Here is a 12,295-nt window from a genome sequence, read left to right as displayed (position 1 = left end):
ATTTCAAAGTCATATTGAGAAATAAAGCAAGACCCAGGGCCCATTCCAGACTCCTATGTCTCATTTCAGTAGGTATTTTGATCCTTTAGAAGAAAGAGAGAAACAAGAAATCAAACATCCTTATACTCGTATACTAGGTCACCTTCAGTAACAATCATCCTAAGATCTGTAACTTCTATTTGTTCATTTCTGTTTTCTCACCACTGCCTGTTATTTTCTAGGTTTCATGGATCTTGGAAACAACTCTGCTTTACAAAAACCTAAGAGAAGAAGAAGTAAGAGTGAATAAAACTTTACTTACTTTCAATGTGATAAATGAGATTTTAAACACCAGAGTTTCATCATTATTATTTTTTTACAATATTGTGGTAGGTAGAATTATGTCTCCTCAAAGATGTCTATGTCCTAATCCCTGGAACCTGTAATCTGTTACCTTACCTGGCGAGTGGACTTCACAGATATAATTAAACTAGGGACATTGAGATTAGGGAGATTTTCCTGGATTACCTAGGTGGCTCCAATATACTCAATAGCCCTTAAAAAGTGGAAAGCCTTTCTTGGCTGTTGAGAGAGGAAGAAGTGATTATGTAAGAATGGTCAGAGAGGTGCAATATCACTGGCTCTGCAAATGGAGGAGGCACTAGAGAGTATGGGTGACCTTAAGAAGCAGGAAAAATCAAGGAAGCAGATTGTGAAACCCCAAAATAGTTATATGATTTTATAGGGAAGATCTGTGGAAGAAACTTTGCTCTAATGGTACAAATCCCTGTGACATTCATGGGAGAACTATAACGTTCTTGAGAATTTTATATCAACAGATACAGAGCTGTCCATGTGTAATTCCTGAAACCTGCAATCTGTTTCTTTTTTTAACTATTTTTATTGTTGACACTATTACAGATGTCCCCATTTCCCACCTTTATCCACTTCCATCCAGCGCCCATCCTCCTTCCCTCTGACCATCACCACACTGTTGTGTGTGTCCATGTGTTATGTATATGTGTTCGTTGGGTAATCCCTTCCCCTTCTTCCACCCAGTCCCTTTATCCCCTCTCCCATCTGACAGCTATCAGTCCATTCCATGTATCCCTGCTTCTGTTTCTATTTTGTTTTTCAGTTAATTTTGTTCAGTAGATTCTACATATAAGTGAGATCATATGGTATTTGTCTTTTTTCTAACAGGCTTATTTCAATTAGCATAATAATCACTACGTCCATCTATGCTGTCCCGATAGGTACGATTTTCTTCCTTTTTACAGCCATGTAGTATTCCATTGTGTAAATATACCACAGCTTGTTTTTGGTTTATCCTTCATTTAACTTTTAAAACACTACTATAGTTGAATATTAAAATAAAACAGGGGCAAGTAATGAGCACATAATGATTATAGTCCTTCCCACATTCACTACTGTGTATAAAATGCCAGCAGTGAGTGTTACTCACTGGCCAAGTGAAGAAGTCTGACACTAAGCACCACCACTAGGATGAGGCTCATCATCCTCACATGCTTCTCCATTGTAATGGCACCATCTTCCTTTCTTCAGTGTCCTGTAGTTTTCCAAGTGCAGGCCTTTACCTCCTTGGTTAAGTATATTCCTAGGTACCTTATTTCCTTTGTTTCAGTAGTAAATGGGATTATCTTCTTACCATAATTTCTGTTTCTGGTACTTCATTTTTGGCATATAAAAATGCCACTGATTTCTGAATATTAATTTTGTATCCTGTTACTTTTCCAAATTCATTTATTAGATCTAGTAGATTTTTAGTGGAGTCGTTAGGGTATTCTATTTACATTATCATGTCATCTGCAAGTAATAACAGTTTTACTTCCTCCTTTCCAATTTGGATGTCTTTTATTTCTTCTTGTCTGATTGCTGTGACTAGGACTTCCAGTAACGTATTGAATAAGAGTGGTAGAAGTGGACATCCCTGTCTTGTTCCTGATCAGGGAAATGTTTTCAGTTTTTATCCATTGAGTATGATGTTGGCTGTAGGTTTTTATATATGGCCTTTATTATCTTGAGGCATGATCCCTCTATTCCCACTTTGCGGGAAGTTTTATCATAAAAGGGGTTTAATCATAAATGGACTTTATTGAATGCTTTTTCTGCATCTATTGATACCATCATATGGTTTTTATCCTTTATCTTGTTTATGTGATATGTCACATTTATTGATTTGCAAATATGTACCAATCTTGCATCCCCTCAATAAATCCCACTTGATCATGATGTATGATCTTTTTCATGTATTGTTTGATCTGGTTTGTGAATCTTTTGAGAAGAGTTTTTTTAAGATTTCACTTATTTACATTTAGAGAAGGGGAGAAAGGGGGAGAAAGGGCTGGGGAGACCAATCAATGCAAGAGAGAAACATCAATGGGTTGCCTCTTGTATGTGCCACAGCCAGGAAATGTACAACTCAGGCATGGACTCTGACTGGGAATCAAAATAGCAATCTTCGGCTTTGTGGGACAATGCTCAACCAACTGAGCCACTCTATTTAGGGTTTATTGAGGATTTTAGCATCTATGTTCATCTGGGATATCAGCCTATAATTTTCTTTCTTGTAGTTTCTTTATCTGCTTTTGGAATTAGGATAATGCTGGCATCATAAAAAGAGCTGGGAAGTCTTCTTTCCTCTTGAAATTTTTGGAATAGTTTGAGAAGGATGGGTATTAGTTCTTTTGTGAATTTTTGGTAAAATTTGCCTGTGAAGCCATCTGGTTTGGAACTTGTATTTGCTGGGAGTTTTTTGATTACTGCTTCAATTTCATTTGTTGTAATCAGTCTGTTCAGGTTTTCTGATTCTTCCTGATACAGTTTTGGAAGATTACATGTTTCTAGGAATTTATCCATTTCATGAAGGCTATCCAATTTGAAGGTATACAGTTTTTCATAGTATTTTTTTTTTGCAATCCTTTATATTTCCATGGTGTCAGGTGTTACTTCTCTTTTGTTTCTGACTTTATTTGAGTCCTCTCTCTGTCTCTTTAGTTTGTCTTTTCAAAAAGTCAACTGTTGGTTTCACTAATCTTTTGTATTGTTTTTAGTCTCTGTGTCATTTATTTCTGCCCTGATCTTTATTATTTCCTTCCTTCTACTTACTCTGGGCTTTGTTTGTTGTGGTTTTTCTAGTAGTTTTATTGAGAGGATTAGGTTGTTTATGTGAGAATTTTCTTGCTTCTTGAGATAGGCCTGTAATGCTATAAACTCCCCTTTCAGACTGCTTTCAATGTGCCCCATAGACTCTGGGTTGTTGTGTTACATTCTCATTTGTTTTCAGGTAGTCTTGATTGCTTGCTTGATCTCAATGGTAAGCCATTCATTGTTTAATAACATACTATTTAGCTTCATGTGTTTTTCAGTTTTTTTATTGTAGTTGATTTCTAGTTTCATAGCATCATGGTCAGAGAAGACGCTTGATATGATTTCAATTTTCTTAGACACTTATTTTGTTTCCTGACATGTGGTCTATCTCTGAGAATGTTCCATGGGCACTTGAGAAGAATATATATTCTAATGCTTTGGAATGAAATGTTCTGCGAATATAAATTAAATCCATGAGATCCAGTGTGTCGTTTAAGGCCACTGTTCCTTGTTGATTTTTTTGTCTGGAAGATCTATCCATTGGTGCAGTGGGGTGTTAAAATCCCCTACAGTGAGTGTATTGCTACCAATCTCTCCTTAATGTCCACCAAGATTTTCTTTATATATTTAGGTGCTTCTATATTGGGTGCATGTATGTTTACAATGGTTATTTCCTCTTGTTGACTCAAATTCTTTGATATTATGAAGTCATCTTTCCTGACTCTTGTTATGGCCTTTGTTTTGAAGTTTATTTTGTTAGATATAGTAATGCTACCCTAGATTTTTTATTTGATTATTTGTTTCCATTTATGTGGAATATTTTTTCTCCATCCCTTCACTTCAGCCTGTGTGAATCTTTTGTTGCTAGGTGGGCCTCTTGTAGACAGTATATGTGTGTGTGTGTGTGTGTGCGTGTGTGTGTGTGTCCATGTATATATCCAGACACACTGGATCTCATGGATTTAATTTATATTTGCAGAACATTTCATTCCAAAGCATTAGAATATATATTCTTCTCAAGTGCCCATGGAACATTCTCAGAGAGAGACCACATGTCAGTATATATATATATGTATATATACTGTCTACATGATGTTTTCTTATTCATTCAGCTACGCTATGTCTTTTGATTGAAGCATTTAACCCATTTACTTTTATGGCTATTAATGATAGGTACTTATACATTTCCATTTTTTCAAATACTTATGTCTCTATTTCTTGTTCTTATAGCAGGCCCTATAACATTTTTTGCAATTGTTATTTGTTGGTAATGAATTCCTTAACCTTTTTTTGTGTGGGAAGCTCTTTATTTTGCCTTTAAATTTACATAATAGCCTTGCTGGATAGAGTAGTGTTGGTTGCAGGTCCTTGCATTTCATCATTTTGTATACTTCATGCCAATGCCTTCTGGCCTAAAGTGTTTCTGTTGAGAAGTCAACTGACAGCCTTTTGGGAACTCCCTTGTAGTTCATTAAAACTAGCACTCTTGCTGCCTCTAAGGTTTTCTCTTTGTCTTTAATTGTTGGCATTTTAATTATAATGTGTCTTGGTGTGGGTTTTTTGGGGGGTTCATCTTGGTTGGTACTCTCTGTGCTTCCTGAACTTGTGTGACTTTTTCCTTCACCAGACTGGGGAAGTTTTCAGCCATTATTTCTTCAAACAGGTTCTCTACCCCTTGCTCACTCTCTTCTCTTTCTGATGCCCTTATGATGCAGATGTTGTTACACTTGATGTGTTCCAGAAGTTTCTTAAACTTTGCTCATTTAATTTAATTCTTTTTTCTTTTTTGATACTCTGTTTGGGTGCTTCCTGTTATTTTTGTCCTCTAAATCACTGACTCATTCCTCTGTGTTATCTAACCTGCTGTTGATTCCTTCTAGTGTATTCTTCACTTCAGATAAATGCAAATATTCTGTTAGTACATTGAGAATTAAAAATGGATATCTGGAACACAATATAAAAATTGACTTCATTAATTCTTTAAAATCTGATGAAAGTCCCTTGGAATCTAATTCATGATCAATATTTATAAATATTTTATGTCTCTTTAAAATAATGTGCATTTGAACTATTTGGGGGATCTGGCTTTTCCCATAAACAATCTCTTCATGAAGCAAAGCTTTGTTGTTTAAACCTCCTGGATACACAGTAAATTAGGTTGTATGTGTTCCATCATGTCATATACAGATGTATTAAATTCTCCTACTTGATTATGTATTTGAAAAGTCCTTCTTGTTCTGTGTTTTTACCTAAAATACTTTGAGGCTATTCCTGACTGTTACAACTTAGATAATTTTTTTTCTTTTACAACTACAGTGTTTTTCTTTATGCCTCTTAATGCTTTTTGCTTTGAAACCTTTACTCAGGGTGCTAATATTATTACATTTGTTTTATGTTTTATGTTCACTTTTATTAAGTCTTCCTCTACGGTTTATGTTTTTTATAATGACATTTAGTGTTTTGTAATCTTTTCTGATAATTATAATCTTTTAATAGTTAAGTTTATTTATTGCTTTTATTATGATTCCTATTATGTGTGGACTTATGTATTGTATTTTCTTGCTATCCATTCCATTTGTATGTTTTTATGTCTTTTTCCTGCATACTGATTGATTGAGAGGTACAGTTCCATATTCCACCTTTTTTCTCTGCTGCTTTGGCAAATGGAGATAAGATTTCTGTAATCTTTTTAACTATGCCCTAATCTCAAATGATGCCAAGGATCTCAGCATGAATTCTCTCAAATTGAACATCCCATCTCCATCATTAAGCTATTGTTATTTAACACTTTGTTATTTTCTTTTAATTTTAAATTTTGAAACTATTATCTTTTGGCGTCAATATTTATTTAAATGATGTTTTCATTTTTATATACACTTATCATTGTTTCATTCCTTTGGTTTTACTTTGTGTCTAGTGGAATTAATACCTGGTTATATTAATGGGTTGTCTATGTGGCAAACCTGCCAGTGCTGTATGTGCAAGTTTGCCTTCAATTTGAAAGAATTTTTAAACAAAAATTTTTCCTCAGTATGCCAATATGATTACTGACTGGTCTTTTAGAATCTGCTGTGTGGCTGATGAATGCTTTTTTGGATTTTTAACTGTCGCCTTTTGGTTAATAGCTTCTTTTCTTGCCAAAACATTATTTTTCAACTATCAAAGTATGAAAATGTTAAGGCTACTAAAAACCTGAAATATTTTACCATAAACATCAAAATATTTTCCCATCAATGCAAAATTAACACTCACTGTTCTTGCTTTATCACATTTCTGTCCATCTATCCATTTCCCTATCCATCCCTCAGGTTTGAAACATTTCCATCTACAGGCATCAGTACATTTCTCTCCAATCCCTTCAGCATGCATAGTATCAACTAGACTGCAATAGTTTGCAGTGTTTTTCTTCATCTCTTGACATGAAATTTATAATGAGATACACAAATATTAAGAGCTATGCCTAAAGTATTCTCCTTGTAAAATCCAATCTTTATGAAGATGCAGAACATGACCATCACCCTGGAACATAAGGAGCTCTCCCCTGGGGAGAGGAGGGACAATCAACTATCCCGAAATATTTCAGGGGTGAGGTGTTCTCTATTTTATATTGATCAGGTAACAACACTAACTTTAGCTTGCAATACTGTTTCTTAATCAAAATTCCTTGAAAAGATACCATGAGGCACATGGAAATGCCACAGAAAATGACCTCCCAACAGGTTCGCCCCACCCAGCAGAGTCTGGCAGTGTTCCTAGGAGGACACCACTCCACCAGCCACTCTGATTAATATCACCAAGAGAGGCTGAGCCCCAATCCATTCAGTTGTTTCCTGCAGCTTTTACCAAATTCCTTCTACCACAATTGCTTTAGGATCCTGTGATCACTCCTATGGTGCAAGTCACCATGTTTGCATGAGAGAGACAAGTGAACACAGTGTCCTGAAAGGGAAGTATTCACCACTGTCGAGGTCTATCAGGATGTGTATATACATCAGTTGGCAGGTGGGGGGACAGGCATGTCCTCTAGTCTGGGCCACTGGCCAGCTATAGGTCTTAATGAGTTTTTGCTTCTGTTCATTGTTTCTAGTCTTTGATGTGGCAGGATGGAGGGAAGGTCACTGCCTGAAGACAGTCTATCCAATCTGCCTCCTATGTTCATGACACCAGCCAGGTCACATTTGTTCTTTTCACAACCCTCCACTGAATGACTAAGAATCTGTGTGGGGACATTGCCCAGAGACATTCTGCATGGGATTTCAGATGCTGACACCAGCCCCTGTTTCCTTGGATCAGGTGCTGAGTGGCAGACTCAGCATCCCTGTGATGAAAGACCTGGACCAGGTGGTTTCATTCTCTAAGGAGGACTCAGGGCAGCTCTGAATGACAGATATCATTAATGCCTCTCTACCTCCCCTACTTCCTAGATGTTTCCTCCTCAGGTTCCTGGATCTTTGTTATTCTTTCACTGTTACAAAACCTGTGTATACTATTACTCACTCAGATATTTCACCCAGAAGGGTCAGACACAAGAAGGGTGAAGGCATTTCTTTAAAAGATCACCAAAATTAAATCTGAATCATCTGGGTACTCCAATGACTGCACCTTCTGCATTGTTTGGGGAAAGGATGAGGCATTACCAGCAAGGATCAAAACAGAATCCAGCATTTTCAGAATTGGTCTCTGTAACACCATTAATCTGCCTCCCACTTTGTCCTAATCACCATGCAGGAAGGAGCTGATTTATTTCTGCCTTCCTTTGGGACAGCTGCACTCAATGTCCAAAGAGCCGTAACAGGGAAGTGTGTGGACAGGAGGAGATGAGGTCATAGGCTTAGATGATCAAGAGCACTGGGTATATCTTTTGATAAAGGGCACACAATTATCAGACTACAAATGATCTGGCCAGCCATGCAATTTCCAGATTGGCTACAGCTTTGTGGGCTCCCCTTTCAGCTCTGGAGAAGGCTAATGTGGGGGAGAAATGAGGCAAAGCAGTGAACACAAACAGGAAGCAGACATCATCTCCACTAGGTCACTCCATCTTTGTCTTCCCTGCTCCTGAGTCAGAGCTCACACAGGAAGAGGTAGGTACAGTCTTGGACTTTGCCTCCAGTGACCTTAGTTCAGGAAAATAGCACAGCTGCAGAGCTTCCTTTACCAGGACAGCAGATGCATGAGTCACTGCCCCATAAGAATCAGGGGGCTGACTACATGGGGAGCTAAGACAGTTGTGCTGACGCCTGGTGTCTCTGTTAAAGCATTCTGATTGTGCAGGGTTTGAGAGGTGTAATGCAGGTAGACTTTCTGTGGTTATGTACCAACAATGTCACTGAAAGAATGGCTCTGAAACTCTGGAGATTTGTGGAATAAAGTTTTCCAACTGTATGACTTTGCAGAAATGACTTGAGCAGGGCAGGGGAGTTGTCCTTGTGCAATTGTGAAATGAGACAAAATGGAAATTTTTCTCTTTCAGGGGCAAGACAGCAGCCAGGTGTGTTTGTGAATTTTCGTGCTCAAATACTTCGTGTGGCCTGTGGGGAGATGAAGGGGCTGTTAATTAGGAGGAAATTGGAACGAGGTAGGTCTCAAGGTTTACTTTAATTTGCAACCCCTCTGTGAAGGAACCACATGAAGTAATGGAATGACCCATGTGAATTTCCTGTCATTCAAGGAACTGAGGCCCCACTATGGCTTGAAAGAAGAAGGAAGGACCCCTAAGATAATATTTTTACACTTTAAGCAGTGGAGCATATGCAGTACTCCCCCCTCATGGAAGTGCCCATGAGGATGCCCAAAGAAACAAAGAGAAGTACAGGAATGTCTGTCTCAGGGTTCAAAATACTGCATTTTTTTTTTACTTTGAATCAAATATAACAGGGAAGAGGCCCTCAGCCTCCATGTTTACATCCTGTATCCCATCTGGGTAATCACTACTAGAAGAGGCTGTTAGATGTAGTGAGATCACAGAGTTTAGAGTCAGAAAACCTGATCCCAGCCTCAGCTCTGCTGAGAGTGACAGTGTGAAGACTGGGACCTTCCTGAGCCTGAAACTTCCCATCTAAGAAATGGATAATAATTACAAGTCTGGCCTCCTCCTGTACTTTGAGAGTGCATTTACATATGAATATAAAGTGGTTTTGATTTTAACGTTAAAAACCTTTTTAATTATTATCTATATGATGAACTTCATATCAGATTATTTTAATACAGCTATAAGAACACTAATATAAATAAATGTTTCATCTTAAGTATTTTTTGAACAGGTTCACTGAGATATAACTCAAATATACAATTCACTGTTTAGAGTGTAGAGTTCAATGTTGAGTTTTTTGTTTGTTTGTTTTGTTCACTCACAAGATTATAAAACTATCATCACAATCTAATTTTAGAACACTCTGACCTCCACTAAAGAAAACCGGATGTCTCTTAGCTGTTAAAGAACATTTTTACCTTAGGCCATCACCCATCCAATGCAACCACTAATTTACTTTCTGATTTATAAGTGGGTTTATTTAAGCATTTTAAATCAATCAATTCATATAATACCTGCCTTTCTGTGACTGGTTCCTTCACTCAATGTGATGTTTTCAAGGTTCATACATATAGTACCATGTATTTTACTTCATTCATTTTATTGTCTTATAATATATTAAGTCATGGTATGCATATATAAATTGCATTTATCTTTCAGTTTGTTTCTCATGGATAATACTGTTTTGTGTAAAGTTTTTGTGGACATGTTTTTAAAATTCTTTTTGATATATACACTGGAGTGGAATTGCAGGATTATATGTGATTCTATGTTTAATTTATTGAGGAAAAAAACAAACTATATTTTTTATTATTTAGAAAAATTATATATGTGTGTTTAAGATTATATATGTGTGTTTGTGTGTTTAAGACTTTATTTGTTTATTTTTAGAGAGAAGAAAAAGGAGGGAGAAAGGCAGGGAGAGAAACATCAATGTGTGGTTGCCTCTTGTATGCCCCCTACTGGGGACCTGGCCTGAAATCCAGGCATATGCCTTGACTTATCTATTGAACCGGCAACCTTTTGATTTGCAGGCCAGTACTCTACCACTGAGCCACACCATTAGGAAAGATTTTTTTTTAATTTAAGGTTGTTCAGTTATAGTTGTCCTGCCTTTTTCCCTATTTCTTTCCCTTACCCCATGCCCCCCATACCCACAGTTAATTCCCTCCCATTCTCTGCATCCATGAATCTTCTGTTCATGTTCCTTTGCTTGTCTATTCCTCTTTTTTCCCCATCATCTGCCTCCCCCACCCCACTTATCACTGTCAGTTTATTCCTTATTTCCAAGTCTTTGGTTCTATTTTGCTCATTTCCTACTTTTGTTGATTAGGGCCCACATATGGGTGAGATCATATGGTGTTTGTCTTTTCACCACCTGGCTTATTTCACTTAACGTAATGCTCTCCAGCTCCATCCATGCTGTTGCAAAGGGCAGGAGTTTCTTCTTTCTCTCTGCTGCTGCATATTTCATTGTGTAAATGTACCACCTTTTTTGATCCACTAATTTACTGATGGGCAGTTAGACTGTTTCCAGTACTTGGCTATTATAAATAACACTGCTATGAACATTGGGGTGTATAGGTTCTTTTTCATTAGTGTTTCAGGGTTCTTAGGATATAATCACAGCAGTAGTATCACTGGATGGGAAGGCAGTTCTATCTTCAGTTTTTTTAGGAAATTTCATACTGCTTTAAACAGTGGTGCACTAATCTGCATTCCCCCCAACAGTGTGGTACCTGGGTTTCCTTTTCTCCACAACCTCACCAGCACTTGTTTGTTGATTTGTTTGTGATGGACATTCTGACTAGTGTGAAATGGTATCTCATTGTGGTTTTAGTTTGCATCTCTATGATAACTAGTGATGCTGAGCATCCTTTCATATGTCTCTGGGCCCTCTGTATGTCCTCCTTGGAGAAATTCAGGTCCTTTGCCCATTTCGTAATTGCATTATTTGTCTTCCTGGTGTGAAATCATGTCAGTTCTTTATATATTTTGCAGATCAAACCCTTGTCTGAGGTATCATTGGCAAATATGTTTTTTCATATGGTTGGTTCCCTTTCCACTTTGTCGATTTTTTTTAGCGGTGCAGAAGCTTTAGTTTGATGTAGTCTCATTTGTTTATTCTTTCCTTTATATCCTTTGCCTTACAGGATATATCAGTGAAAATATTGCTGCATGGTATATCTGACATTGTCCTGCCTGTGTTTTCCTCTAGGACTTTTATGGTATCATAATTTATATTTAATTCTTTTATCTATCTTATCTTGAGTTTATTTTGGTGTATGGGATAAGTTAGTAGTCTAGTTTCATTTTTTTTGTACATATTTGTCCAGATCTCCCAACACCATTTATTGAAGAGGCTGTTTTCACTCCGTTTTATGTTCCCACCCACTTTGTCAAATATTAACTTACCATAGAGACATGGCTTTATTTCTGGGCTCTCTATTCTGTTCCAATGATCTATGTGTCTTTTCTTATATTAGTACCAGACTGTATTGATTACAGTGGCCTTGTAAGATAGTTTGATATTATGTATTCTGATCCCTCCTTTTTTGTTCTTCTTGCTCAAAATTGCTGAGTCTATATGGGGTCATTTTCAGTTCCATATACACTTTTGAAATATTTGTCCTATATCTGTGAAATATGTCACTGGTATTTTGATAGCGATTTGCACTGAATCTATAGATTGATTTAGGTAGTATAGACAATTTAATGATGTTAATTCTTGCAATCCATGAACACGGTATATGCTTCCATTCATTTGTGTCTTCCTTAATTTTTTTTTTCAGCATTCTGTAGTTTTCTGAATACAGAACTTTTATTTCCTTGGTTAAGTTTATTCTTATGTATTCTATTTTCTTGTTCCTATCATAAATGCGATTTTTTCTAATTTGTTTTTCTGATATTTCATTGTTGGGGTACAAAAATACCTTTGATGTATGAATGTTGACTTTGTATCCTGCCATTTTGCCAAATTCATTTAATAGGTTAAGTAATTTTTTGGCGGATTCTATAGGGTTTCTGTATACACTATCATATCATCTGCAAACAGTGATAGTTTTGCTTCCTCCTTTCCAATTTAGATGCCTTTTATTTCTTTGTCTTGTCTAATAGCTGTGGGTAGAACTTCCAATACTATATTGAATGGAAGTATTGAAAGCAGATACCCAT

The 12,295-nt window shown here is 36.8% G+C and overlaps 1 protein-coding gene across 4 annotated transcripts in view; it reads left to right on the top strand.

The window, feature by feature from the left end:
* Positions 1-12,295, top strand: part of LOC123823206 (nuclear autoantigen Sp-100-like) — a 39,637-nt gene that overhangs the window by 15,694 nt on the left and 11,648 nt on the right. For 3 of the 4 annotated variants that reach the window (XR_006786492.1, XR_006786493.1, XM_045845674.1), the window contains exons 9-10: positions 222-275; positions 8,564-8,668. Coding sequence is in view for 2 of the 4 variants with exons in the window: in XM_045845674.1 (XP_045701630.1) it covers positions 222-275; positions 8,564-8,668 (159 nt within the window). In the remaining 2 variants the exon portion in view is untranslated. The remainder of the gene's footprint in view (positions 1-221; positions 276-8,563; positions 8,669-12,295) is intronic. The other variant, XM_045845676.1, reaches the window with a different exon arrangement.

The sequence above is a fragment of the Phyllostomus hastatus genome, unplaced genomic scaffold (assembly GCF_019186645.2).
Source record: "Phyllostomus hastatus isolate PE091 unplaced genomic scaffold, TTU_PhHast_1.1 phas_contig_477, whole genome shotgun sequence".
Classification (NCBI taxonomy): Eukaryota; Metazoa; Chordata; class Mammalia; order Chiroptera; family Phyllostomidae; genus Phyllostomus; species Phyllostomus hastatus.
The sequence above is the reverse complement of the archived record's forward strand: the minus strand, read 5'-3'. Positions and strand labels throughout refer to the sequence as shown.